Source organism: Macaca mulatta, chromosome 8, assembly GCF_049350105.2.
Source record: "Macaca mulatta isolate MMU2019108-1 chromosome 8, T2T-MMU8v2.0, whole genome shotgun sequence".
Classification (NCBI taxonomy): Eukaryota; Metazoa; Chordata; class Mammalia; order Primates; family Cercopithecidae; genus Macaca; species Macaca mulatta.
The window spans coordinates 10,665,286-10,679,289 of NC_133413.1; the positions used below are offsets into that span (position 1 = coordinate 10,665,286).

The window sequence follows — 14,004 nt, forward strand, 5'->3', positions numbered from 1 at the left end:
ATCAGCTGATGGTTCACCCTTGGTCCAGCTTCTGAAGGCCGGTCTGAAACGTAGGAATGCAGTGATTGTCCCCTGTCATCCACTGGACAACTTGGGGGATCTGACAGGAGCCTCGGCTTCCACCCCCACCCAGGATTCTTCTTAACTCAGAAATCCAGCTTCAGAGTCACTGAAGGCGAGGTGCTTGCTTTTGTCACTCTCTGGGGCCCACATCTCAGTTGGGCTCTTCCTGATCTACAAGACAGAAACCCCAACTTAAACCCACTCAGCCAAGGAGAGAACTGTCAGCTCATGGAACTGAAAAGCCCAGTTTTCCAGGCCAGGTTTTGAACACCCCGATGCAGGGATGGCAGGTGTCCAGCACCCAGAATGGCCCTGCTCCACCCTGACTCTACGGCAGCCGATCCCAGCTTTTGAGAAGCCTCCGATCTTCTCCTCCCAGCCTTCCATCCCAGCTTGCAAAAAGCCTCTGACCTTCTCCCCGCCAGCCTTCCAACACCACCCAGCTGGCCAGAGAAGGCGACAGGGCCATATCTATTTGCTGTGGTCCTAACTTCTTCCTAGGGCCAGAGAGGCTAATCCCTAAGTTGTTTTTAGGCTTCAGCTCAGGAGTCTCTGCATCACCTCCTCTAGGAGGCCTTCCTGGACCTGCACGGCCATTCCTTTTACTCTGCATTCAGTCACACCCAGTGTATATTGTGGTGTGTGTGTGAGTGTGTGTGTATGTACACATATACACATCAGAACATTTATTACTGTGTGTAGGAGCATGTCTGTTTGTCACACTGGAATGTGAAGTTTCTGAAGATCAGTGCCATGTCCTACTCATGTTTGCATCCCAGGATACCATGCAGAGCCTGATACAATAGATGCTCAGAAATCTTTGTTGGATACATGAGAGAGTGAGTCATGAGTGACACAATGTGTGGAGAATGTGATGGGTATTCTGAGAGTGAGGCCTGGAAGGTGACGCCTCTCCCAAGAAGAAAACCTTCCATGTTTGCAACTTCCTTCCCCATGGCTGCAAAATAAGGTCATACGGGGGACAAGACAGTGCTGAAGACACAGTGATGCAGGGATACGGAGGTGCTAGGGACATGGTGATGCCGGGGACATGGAGGTGCTGGGGACATAGTGGTGCTGGGGATATACATGGTCATTTTGGTGGCATGGTGATGCTGGGGGACAGGGTGACAATGAGTCATAGCAATGCTGGGGACATGTGATGCTGTGCTGGGGACACAGTGATGCTGGGGACATGGTGACTCTAAGGACATGTGATTCTAGGGACATGGTAATGCTGGGGACATGGAGGTCCTGGGAACATGAAGGTGCTATGGACATGGCTTTGCTGGGGACACGGCAATGCTGGGGACACGATGATTCTGGGGACATGGAAGCGCTGAGGACATTGAGGTACTGGGGACATGGAGGTGCTGGGGACATGGTAATGCTGGGTTCATGAAGGTATTGGGGACATGGAGGTGCTGGGGACATGGTAATGCTAGAGGACATGGTCATTTTGGGGACATGGAGGTGCTGGGGGACACGGTGACACTGAAGACATGGTAATACTGGGCACATGGTAATGCTGGGCCATGGAAGTGCTGATGACGTTGTGATGGTGAGAACATGGCGGTGCTGGCACGTAATTGTGGTGCTGGACACATGGCACATGGCGATGCTTGGGACATTTAATGCTGGGAACACAGTGATGCTGAAGACATCATGATGCTGAGGGACATGATGGCACTAGGGACATGAGGGTGCTGGCAACATGGTGCTGCTGGGGATATAGTGATTCTAGGGGAAATGAAGCTGGATGATACAATAATGCTGGGACATGGTGCTGAGAGACACAGTGACACTGGGGACAAGGTGGGCTTCATTTCTTTAGCTCCCTCAGCGTGAGCCAGATGGATGGTCACAGTGGCAGGTGCAAATGAAAAGATGTTGGAAGTAGGGCTGTCCCACAGCAGTGTCTGGGGGAAGTGCTCCAGCTCTGCAGGAAGGTGAGCCGAGGGCTGGGAAGAACAGCTTCGAGGGATTAAATGCTGGGTGGGAGGAGGCAGCCCAGCTAATTATAAAGCTTGTGTCAGAGATGAGGTCAGATTAACAGGTCTTTCTCTGCACCACGATTTTGAAAAAGAGAGAAGAGTTCTATCTCTTGGGACAGATGGGGCTACGTGGAGAGGAGGGTGAGAAGGGAAGATGGGGGCCCCAGCTACCCCAGAAATGGGCACAGTGGCCACAGCCAGGGAGGACCACGGCTGCCCATGGCCTGTACACCAACGGGGGTCCTGGGCTGAGCCACCTGTAAGCTGGGACGACTCCTTGCCTCTGGTAAGTGCTCGGGGCCAACTTCCAACAGGCCTGGCTCTAGGAAGCATCCGCTTGACTCATCTGTGTGCATTTCTCAGCCCGACTCTGTGCAGAACATGGGGCTGGAGCCCCGGGGAGCACAGACAGGTTCTGCCTCCTGGGCCCTGGTGGAGTTGGCCAGAAAGGACGCAGGCCCAGGGGTGGGAACGGTCGGAGAAGCTGCACTGAAGATGGGGGCTCCCCAGGCTTTGGGGGCTGAGTAAAACTCTTCGAAAGAGGAAAGCCACGCCGGGGCTGCAGGGCTGGGGCCACCTTGCAGGAAACCGTTGGAGCCAGGCAGCCTGGGGGGAATGGTGAATTCCCATGTGAGCAAGAAGCAGGAGGTGAGGTGCCCAGAGCAGGCGTGGCCTCCTGCGCTGGCAAGAGCACAGAAAAGCATAGAAAGCCTGTGCAGCCCTATGTGAGGCTCCTCTCCGGGGGACAGTGGGAGCAGGAATGGACTGTGGGAGACTGGCCTTAGCCTCGGACAGCAGCTCTGAGCCCCGCTCTCTGATGATGGCAGCAGTGGCTGGGATATTCACCTGTAGGGTTTATCATGCACCTTGCACAGACTTCAGGAGAATGTGAGAGGCAGCATATGAAAGCAAACCTCAACATATAATGAAGAAGGCACACAGCTTCAAACAGTGGCACCCCCTTTGGGTTAAGGACACAGAGCTCCAAGTCCCCCTGTATGCACCCCTGTCCCTGCCTGGCTTGAAACCCATGCCTTCCACTCCAGCCCTCTCACCCAACATCTCACCCCTGGAGAGGGGGAGTCCAAGGAGGCGAGAACCCCCAGTGGCCACACAGGGAGACCTCATGAGCAGGGGTATGCTGCCTGAGCCTCCCGAGTCTCCGTCTAGCCTTTGTACCTGTGTGTTTCATGGTCCTCTCTTTATTTGCCCACCTCCTTAGAGGCAAACCGCTGAAATACTATTCAAAAAGGTTCATGGTTGGTGGAAGTGAGCAAGAGAAACAAGAGGAAGGAAAGAAATAAAGATGTATTGCCGGGTGTGGTGGCTCACGCCTGTAATCCCAGCACTTTGGGAGGCCAAGGTGGGTGGATTACCTGAGGTCAGGAGTTTGAGACCAGCCTGGTCATTATGGCAAAACTCCGTCTCTACAAAAATATAAAAATAGCTGGGTGTGGTGGCGTACACCTGTGATCCCAGCTACTCGGGAGGCTGAGGCACGAAAATCGTTTAAGCCCAGGAGATAGAGGTTGCAGTGAGCTGAGAGTGCACCACTGCACTCCAGCCTGGGCAACAGAGTGAGACTCTGTCTCAAAAACAATTAATACTTGCTCAGTGCCAGGTGTTTTCATGTCTAGACTCATCTGATGATCATAACCACTATGCAGTGTAGCTATGGCTGCGTTTTACAGATGGGGCCCACCAAAATCCAGATTGCATCCTTCACCTGGGCCACACAGGAGTAGGTGGTGGAGATGGAGTTTTTTGTTTTTTGTTTTTTGTTTTTTTTTTGAGACAGGGTCTTGCTATATTGCCCAGGCTAGAGTGCAGTGGCATGATCATGGCTCATTGCAGCCTTAGCCTGCCAGGCTCCAACCATCCTCCCACCTCAGCCTCCCAAGTAGCTGGGACCGCAGGAGCACACCATCTGGCTAATTTTTGTACTTTTGTAGAGATGGGGTTTTGCCATGTTGCCCAACTGGTCTCAAACTCCTGAGCTCAAGGGATCCACGGGGCTGGAATTTGAACTCAGATCTGTCCCATGCCCCGCTTTTGTCTTTCCTTCTGTTCCATCCAAATAGATTCGCCTGCCTCTCCATAGTGGTGTGGAGCACATTCGGGGTGGGCAGGAAGCACCTCTATAAAGATGGGGAGAGACAGGAAATGTCAGTCCCCCACGCTGCTCTCTGACCCCCCTTCCTCTGACCTGTTACAGCTGCCGGAGCCCCCACACCATGAACAGCACCCCGAGGGATGCCCAGGCCCCGCGCCACCGTGAGTGCCTCCTGCCCTCTGTGGCTCGCACGCCCTCAGTCACCAAGGTCACACCAGCCAAGAAGATCACCTTCCTCAAGCGAGGGGATCCGCAGTTTGCTGGGGTCCGCCTGGCCGTTCACCAGCGCGCCTTTAAGACCTTCAGCGCCCTCATGGACGAGCTCTCCCAGCGCGTGCCTCTCTCCTTTGGGGTGCGCTCCGTCACCACACCCCGGGGCCTGCACAGCCTCAGCGCCCTGGAGCAGCTGGAAGATGGTGGCTGCTACTTCTGCTCTGATAAGAAACCCCCCAAGACCCCCAGTGGGCCAGGCCGGCCACAGGGGAGAAGTCCCACTGCTCAGCAGCTGCGGGATATCCAAGGCCGGCGTGAAGCCCCAGGAAGCTCCTCCTCCCGGAAGAGTCTTAAAACCCCCCGGAGGATGCTGCTGGTTAAGAACATGGACCCACGCCTCCAGCAGACAGTGGTTCTCAGTCACAGGAATACTAGGAACCTGGCCGCCTTTCTCAGCAAAGCCTCAGATCTCCTGCGCTTTCCTGTGAAGCAGCTGTACACGACCAGCGGGAAAAAGGTAGGCTGTCGGGGTCTGACAGTTCCTTGAAAAAGTTCTTTAGACCTCAGGTCAAAATACTCACGTGGAAGAGGGAGATTATTCCTTAAAAAGAGGCATTTGATTGCCCTGCTACTAATTAAAGGTGAATAGCATGGAGACACTCAGTCAAGTCAATTAATCAACAAGCAGCTGTAATTCACGTTTTTAGGTACATTTAGAGAGCATGTGGGCATGTGGTAAGTGGCAGGCATTGTGCCTTGCATACTCTTTTTTTTTGAGACGGAGTTTAACTCTTGTCGCCCAGGCGGGAGGACCATGTCGCAATCTCGGCTCACTGCAACCTCTGCCTTCCGGGTTCCAGTGATTCTCCAGTGCCTCAGCCTCCAAGTAGCTGGGATTACAGGCATGTCCCACTATGCCCAGCTAATTTTGTAGTTTTAGTAGAGACAGGGTTTCTCCATGTTGGTCAGGCTGGTCTTCAACTCCCAACCTCAGGTGATCCACCCGCTTCGGCCTCCCAGGTGATCCACCCGCTTCGGCCTCCCAAAGTCCTGGGGATTACAGTTGTGAGCCACCGCGCCCAGCAGCCTTGTGTACTCTTATTGTTGTCTTATCCAGTAACCTATTATTGCAGGAGTTCAGTGCAGGAAACAAACTACTCAAGATACCTTAAGTAGAAAGTGATTTAATACAGGGCATTGGAGGGCTTCATCTCTGGGAAGCCAGAGAGTGAATTGGAAGCTGGGTCTGCAGGAATGGCTCCCAGCACGTGCAGGAAGCTACTACCTCTGCTGGAAGCCGCTATGATTATTGAGTTTAAGGACATTTGTGAATGTAATTTTTGCCTTTCCAGGTTCCGCAGAACATGAATTTCCACCAAAGGTGGGCAGAGCAGAGGATGGAGGTTGACTGATCTAATTCACAGTCTCCTCAAGATTCAGTCCTGTTGCTACTCAACATCTGTATGCACCACTCCATCAATACTTCTTAAACATCACATCACTGGGCATGGTGGCTCACGCCTGTAATCCCAGCACTTTGGGAGGCTGAAGCAGGCGGATCACCTGCGGTCAGGATTTCGAGATCAGCCTGGCCAACATGGCGAAACCGCATATCTACTAAAAATACAAAAATTAACCAGGTGTGGTGGTGCACACCTGTAATCCCAGCTACTCAAGAGGCTGAGGCAGGAGAATCGCTGGAACCTGGGAGGCAGAGGCTGCAGTGAGCCAAGGTCATGCATTGCACTCCAGCCTGGGTGACAGAGCCACACTCCATCTCAAAAAAAAATCATAACATCATTACAAAAACTTCATTATAAACATCAGCTACAGCAACATGCCCTCATGTAGTAATAGAGCTCTCCCTCCGACAATAAAAAACACATTCACCTTCTCCCCACAATCACATTATCACTGGACCCTTCTATTCTGTGACAACCTCACCTTGATATCATCTGTCTCAAGGTCTACTTATGTAGTTCAGCACCATCAAAGTACCCTATGTTAAGTAGTATAGGAAATAAAGAGCAAAGAAAAGGGAAATTGTTTAATATGTATACCTAGCAGAGTTGTGAAAAAAATTAGACTACTTCAAGGCCATCGTTGGTGTTTAAAGCTTCTTTCCACTCTCCACTCCCTGTTCCTCTGTCTCCCACCAGCACCTCAGCTGATTATGGTTATGTACTTGGCAGAGTGACCCAACCATATTCCTCAGGGGTCTGAGCCTTTGGGGTTCCTCACTACATGGGGCTTCCATGGTCTTCTGTTCATGTTTATCCCTGGACATGACAGCCAATGGGCTGCGTGGGGAATAGATGACTTCCTCCCTGTCCCATTGTGTAATAGTAGCCCTATTTCCCCCTTGGACAATCAGAACCAGCCACCCCATCCAACACAGAACCTCCTCGTTACCTATTGGTTCATTGTCATGAGAAGCCTTGTACGTACCAGGTGACCATCTCAGCTTTCAGCTCCATGGGGCCACTGTTGTGTCTTCCTTTTTTTTTTTTTTTTTTTTGAGACAGAGTCTCACTCTTGTCGCCCAGGCTGGAGTGCAGTGGCGCAATCTCAGCTCACTGCCACCTCTGCCTCCTGGATTCAAGCAATTCTCCTGCCTCAGCCTCCTTGGGATTATAGGCATCCACCACTATGCCCAGCTAATTTTTGTAATTTTAGTAGAGATGGAGTTTCACCATGCTGGCCAGGCTGGTCTCGAACTCCTGACCTCAGGTGATCCACCCGCCTCAGCCTCCCAAAGTGCTGAGACTACAGGCATGAGCCACCGTGCCCAGCCCACTGTTGTGTCTTCTAAGGGGGAACATTCTCCCTTGGGTCCTGAGACCTCCAAACCCACGCCATAACCCATGCAGCTTACTTCTATCCAAAGAACTAATTTTGTAGCAAAAGAAGTGAGACAGTGGACTAACACCCATGGAATTCACTGTATAGCTTGCAGAGACTGAAACTGCTGGGATGGAAAGCCAAATGTTTGCAGTGAGGTCACAGGTGTAGTAGACTAAGACACAGGTGTGCTAGTCGCCAGAGAAACAGCACTATGTATCAGTTGCCAGTTCAGAGCACATATCACATTCTGTAAGACGACACCCCAACATCATAAAGTGATGTCTTCCAGCTGCTGTCCAAACTGAATCTTCCGTAGAATATTCCATTGTTCTATAAGTTAGAGCTACTTTGCATGATGGGGTACATGGCCACACAGTGAGTTTCATGGGTGTTAGTCCATCTTCTCACATCTTTGCTATAAAATCAGTCTTTTGGGTGGAAATAATCTTCATGGGTTTTGGCAAGGATGAGCAAGGCGTTCAGTGAGTCCATGGAGGGTGGAGAAGGATGATGGCCAGGTGCAAAATCTACCTGTGAAGCAGGATTACAGTTGGCACAGATTGCTGAATGCCACCAAATCAGAGGAGTTCTTTCCACCAGGGGTCTGGCTGTATCCCTCAAGGTCTGATACGAATCATTGGTCTCTGCTTTTAGCAGATCAGGCCCCGAGCAGAGGTGGCAGCCAAGTTTGCTTGAATGGAGTGGAGCGTCTGCTGCTAGTTGATGCTTCTGTGCCACTTTGTTCAGGAACTGCCTGAGCATGCCCTGGGGTGGCTGAAGGAAGAGGATGATTGACTCTACAGAGCTGGTCAATGTATCCTCAGGATTTTCGCTTTTTGGTAAACAACCACATGGGACACCAATGTTCTTACCCTCTAGGCCAGTTCTCAACAATCCATTCACAGGTCCTTCTCTGGACTTCCTGTCACCCATCCTCCAGTCCCCTTCCTTTCAAGCCCCTTGATTGTCAGATTTAACTGCTAACCATTGCCCATAAATTGCTCTAGAACCTCTTGCCATTGCTTCTTCTGAGTAGTCACCAAATCACACTGTCTCCTGGGTTTCCCTTCCCCACTGCCCTTCATGGCCAAACCGAGTCTGTCATGCAGCAGTCAACTCTTGCTCATGTCAACATACTCTGTGCAACCGTCTGAAAGCCAGAATTGAATCTTTTCTTCTTCAGTTAGCTGGGAGGGGGAATTTCCCAGGAAGTCATAGGTGGATGCAACAGGAGGAGATAAGCTGGGGTGTGAGCCACCTTCTCGAGCAACTTAACTGAGGCCTCAGTCAAGCTTCTTGAGCCTGATCTAGTCCATGTCATCTCCACCTGGTGATCAGGGACCACTTCTGCACACCACCCCTGCTTTGTGGCTTGATGGAACAGCTAACACCCAGTTCAGTTGTCTTTCAGCCACCAGCAGAAGCAGTTCTGCGTTTGAGTTTTGACAAGAGAAAAGAGACTCTTTGACAGCAGTTGCAGAAGCCCCCAAGTCCTCTGGTCATCCTCGAACCAGGGCTTAGACCTTGAGCTTGCCATTTTTCAAAAGTCAGAAGCAGCCAGCCCACTCCATAGCCCTTGCAGCTCTTACTCTCATTGTAAGAGGCTATCCCGGCAGCCAGTGGAGGGTCAAAGTCCTGTTCTCAGGAAGCACTACTTTCTACTATCAGAGGGACCACCTAAGAACCCTTTTGTCACTGTGTGCCATGCGCTATGAGTGTCCCATTGTCACCAGTTTATCACCACCTTCAAATCAACCAGATGAGAACACAAATCCCAGATTCCTATCCTTGAAGGTTCATTGCCTGCAGCCACCTCTGATGTGATACACTGTATCATCCATGCTTCAGTACAGGAAACAGAATCCTCTCTCAGCATCTTTTTTTTTTTTTTTTTTTTTTTGAGATGGAGTCTCCCTTTGTCACCCAGGCTGGAGTGCAGTGGTGTGATCTTGGCTTACTGCAACCTCTGCCCCCTAGGTTCAAGCAATTCTCCTGCCTCAGCCTCCCCGAGTAGCTGGGACTACAGGCACCTGCCAACATGCCCAGCTAATGTTTTTTTTTGTTTGTTTGTTTGTTTGTATTTTTAGTAGAGATGAGGTTTCACCATGTTGGCCACGCTGGTCTTGAACTCTTGACCTCAGGTGATCTGCCCACCTTGGCAGCCCAAAGTGTTGGGATTACAGGCGTGAGCCACTGTGCCCAGCCCTCTCTCGGCATCTTAAGCAAGAAGGAATTACACTCAGAGGGTTTGATGCTTAGAGATTCAGTGAAAGGCTGGAGGAACACAGGCTGGGTTCCTGGAAAAGATTCCCAGAATGTCACAGACCGACCTGTCCGGGATGTCTAGGAAATGAGGAAAGTGGGTTTGGGGGGTTACCTCTGGAATGACTGAGCTCTGAATTACTCCACCATTGCTGGGATCCCAAATGGGAAGATGTTGGGTACTAGAACAACGAGGGCGTCTTTTGATATCTCAGCGGCACACACCTCTCTGCATCTTTGACTTCCTTTTGCTTGTGGCAAGAGTCAGGAACAAAAGGAAGATGGCCCCTGCTTCACTGCCGTGTTCATGCCCTGTGCAAGTGCATCAGTTCGTGGGACTTATTTCGCATTTAGATCCTAAGCTGCGAGCGAGTTCAGGAAATGGGCTGGCAGCTTTCTAAACTCTGCAGTACTGGGCTAGGTGCGGTGGCTCACACCTGTAATCCCAGCACTTTGGGAGGCTGAGGCAGGTGGATCGCTTGAAGTCAGGAGTTCCAGACCAGCCTGGCCAACATGGGGAAACCCCGTCTCTACTAAAAATTCAAAATTAGCCGGGCATGGTGGTGTGTGCCTGCAGTCCCAGCTACTGGGAAGACTGAGGCAGGAAAATCGCTTGAACCCGGGAGGTAGAGGTTGAACCCGAGAGGTGGAGGTTGCGCCACTGCACTACAGCCTGGGTGACGCAGCGAGGCTCCATCTCAAAAAACAAACAAGCATACAAAAAAAAAAACACCACCGAAACCAAAACAAAGAAAGAAACCTGTGCAGTACTGGAACGCACACCAGAAAGACAGTGGGATAGAAGCAGCTGGTCTGGGGCATAGCGTGCACCACACAAACTCATGAGGTAGCTGATATTACTATTATTAATTTATTAATTACTATTACTAATATTTGATTCAGGGTCTGGTTCTGTTGCCCAGGTGTGAGTGCAGTGGCACAATCTCAGCTCATTGCAGCCTCAACCTCCTGGGCTCAAGTGAGCCTCCTATCTCAGCCTTCCAAGCAGCTGGGACTACAGGCACATGCCACTAAGCCTGGCTAATTTTATTGGGTTTTTTTGTTTGTTGTTTTTTTTTGTTTGTTTTTGAGATGGAGTTTCACTCTGTCACCCAGGCTGGAGTGCAGCGGTGTGATCTCGGCTCACTGCATCCTCTGCCTCCTGGGTTGAAGCACTTCTCTGCCTCCGCCTCCTGAGTAGCTGGGATTACAGGCACCCACCACCATGCCCGGCTAATTTTTTTTTTTTTGGTCTTTTTAGTAGAGATGGGGTTTCACCATGATGCCCAGGCTAATCTCAAACTCCTGGGCTCAAGGGATCTACCCGTCTCGGCCTCCCAAAGTGTTGAGATTACAGGCGTGAGCCACTGCATCTGGTAGCTGATATTATTATCCCCTTGGGACAGATAAGAAAAGTGAGGCACAGAGGTTAAGCAATTTGCCCCTAGTTGCATGACTGACCAATGATAGAGCCAACATTAATGCTTGGAAAATGAAAAAGAACAAGCTCTGTGCTTTAAAGATGGAAATACATCCCCAAGCGTTGCTAATTACGATGTAATGCAAGGATGCTTTTGAGTTAGTATGCATTACCGTGGACTAGCATGTGCCACATAAACAGACAAATGAGACGAGGTCCCCACCTTCAGTTAGCTGTAGTTTAGTGGGTGCGGTGATGGGGAGAGAGCTGGTATAACATGAGTGAACTGGAGAAAAAGACTTCGGATATTTTCACCTAGACTTATTGCAGAGCTGTGAGAGTTTCTGTAAATATAATGACCTCATTTCTCCCCAGGAAGGACTGCAACATGATTATCAACTTTCAGGTTCCCTCCTGGATAGTCATTCTTGAAAATGCTCCTTTTCCTGTAGATTTTAGACTTCTACCTCTCCCTAGGAATGGGAGCATCATTTAGTCTTCAATTTTTTCTTCTTCCTTGGAGAGTTTGATTCCCTAGAAGCATGGCTACATCCATGAATTGATAGACTTGGGTCATGTTTGAAATTTTTGATGGACTAGGAATCTAAATCAAAGAAGAAATGGACCTCGTCATTTAAAACAAACTTCTAATTACCTAGGCTGAAAGATCTGGTGCACAACACACTTCTATGACATTTTTTGGGGAAGAGAATGTAATATTCCCTCTTTTTTTCATTTTTTTGTTAATGAGCATATCCTTATAATTTTAGAGAATGAAAAAGAATGTGCTCTGTGCTTTAAAGATGGAGTACATTCCCCAGCATTGCTAATTACAATGTAATCCCATCAGTAGTGCAAACCCTCAGATCTGCAGGCGTCTCTGGGTCCAGGAACCTGTTTCCTGGAATGGAATCCTGCCCTGAGCCTGCCCTGAGCCCAGGAGTGGGCAGGGGACATTCTGATGGGTCTGGGGAGGGTCAGGAGCCCAGAGACCATTGCGGGAGTCTGGAAGGGAAGGGGTCCCTGTAGGAAGAGTGGTGCCTAGCCCCTGTCGCCTCCACTTGGGCAGAGGCAGGGACAGAGGCAACAGACTCAGATTGTACCAGAAAACACAGGTCGGGCAGCACAGAGGCTCCTCCATTTCGGAAAAGGGTGAGAGTGAATCGGGCCCCGCTGTGGGAGCTGGAGGGCGTGCTGCTCCAGTTGCTTCAGGGAATACATATTCTGGAGGGTGGACGTGTGGGCAGAAATGCAGCCTACAGAAGTCTTTTGCAGCAGGGGCATCCAGAGTGCCCTTTGATCACAGGCCTCACATGTGGTGGAAGGAGGGGTATAGGTAGAGCAGGAGATCATGGTGGTGGGACCTCAGCCTCCAGCCAGTGATGGAGGTGTTATGGGGAGTGGATAAGACCCCTCCTTGGACCAGGAGTCTGGAGTGAGATGTGCAGAAATCAGGACAGGGCTGGTGAGACTGGATTCTTCCTCCCCCAGGCCTCAGGGTAGAGGGGTTTCTGCAGCCCAGGCCTCCTGACCCCACCCGCTCCTCCCTCAGGTGGACTCGCTGCAGGCTCTGCTGCACAGCCCTTCTGTGCTGGTGTGTGCCGGGCATGAGGCCTTCAGACCCCCAGCCATGGAAAATGCCAGGAGAAGTGAAGCTGAAACTTTATCTGGGCTGACTTCAAGAAACAAAAACAGTGAGTTGGTTTTTGGGTTTCCCCCATCTGATTTGCACTGGATGGTGGTTCAGTAGGGTTGAGTGGATACCCTTCCAGGTAATCCAGGAAACTTCCCTTTGGCCCCAAATCTCGGGTATCCCAGTAATGTTGGGATGTCTCTTGCCTCTTCCTCCTTCTCAGTACTGTCAACCTGACTTGGGTTGAACATTTGACCAAGATAGGAGAGGACAGTGTTTGGTATATAAAAGGAACAGAGGTTGGGCACGGTGGCTCATGTCTGTAATTCCAGCAGTTTGGGGGGCCAAAGCGAGAGGATTGCTTGAGTTCAGGAGTTGGACACCAGCCTGGGCAACATAATGAGACACTGTCTCTAAAAAAAAATACAAAAAAATAAGCCAGGCATAATGGCACATGCCTATAGCTCCAGCTACTTGGGAGGCTGAGGTGGGAGGATCACTCGAGCCCAGGAGGTTGAGGCTGCAATGAGCTGTGATCACACCATTTCACTGCAGCCTGGGTGACACAGCAAGATCATGTCTCAAAATAAATAAATAAATACATGGAACAGGGTTAAGTTATCTTGAACTTGAAGTTTCTAGAATCTAAAATAAATTTTATTAAGAACCACAGGTGCAGAGGCTCACACCTATATTCCCAGCAATTTGAGAGGCCAGGACAGGAGGATCACTTGAGCCCAGGAGTTCAAGACAAGCCTAGACAACAGAGCAAGACCCTGCCTCTACCACAGACATAAATAAGTAAATGAACAAATTACCCAGGCGTGGTGGCACATGCCTGTGGTCCCAGCTACTCAGGAGGCTGAGGCGGCAGGATGATTGGAGCCCAGGAGTTTGGGACTTCAGTGAGTCACAATCGTGCCACTGCTCTCCAGCTTGGGCAACAGAGACCCTGTCTCAAAAAAGAAACAACTACAGTGGCCATGACATCATGGCAGCAATGGGCCCTGTGTGTGGCGCTGCATCCTTTAAGGGTCACGATGATCTCAGACAACAGTGGTGGCCGGCACGGAGGTCAAAAGGACTAAAACTAACCATGACCACGGATCATCCATCCATCCATCCATCCATCCATCCAACCAACCATATATCCAGCCAAAGAGCCACAGTCTGGACTATGTTATTTTCTAAAACCACACACTTATTTTTAAAAGCACAATTAACAAATGCAGTCTGACAATGGAAAAATTTGGTGAGTAAACAAAGTACTATCCTTTGTGAAAAGTTCAGAAACACCAACAAGGACAGGCTCGGTGATCGCTGTAGGCCAGGCACTGGAGGCACAAGGACAGTTTACTCTGGGCTCCTCCCTGGAGGAGTCCCCAGTCGCATTTGGTCCCTGTGGAGGGGCAGGACTGGGTAAAGTCATCTTCTGCCCAGATGTGCACCTGGGGTCTGTTCT

General features: G+C 50.5%; 1 protein-coding gene across 2 annotated transcripts in view; it reads left to right on the forward strand.

Moving 5' to 3' along the window:
* RP1L1 (RP1 like 1) overlaps positions 1–14,004 on the forward strand; it is a 53,283-nt gene that overhangs the window by 29,718 nt on the left and 9,561 nt on the right. For both annotated transcript variants that reach the window (XM_077942986.1, XM_077942987.1), the window contains exons 2-3: positions 4,273–4,900; positions 12,462–12,603. In XM_077942986.1, coding sequence (XP_077799112.1) covers positions 4,292–4,900; positions 12,462–12,603 — 751 coding nt within the window. In that variant the 5' untranslated portion in view covers positions 4,273–4,291. The remainder of the gene's footprint in view (positions 1–4,272; positions 4,901–12,461; positions 12,604–14,004) is intronic.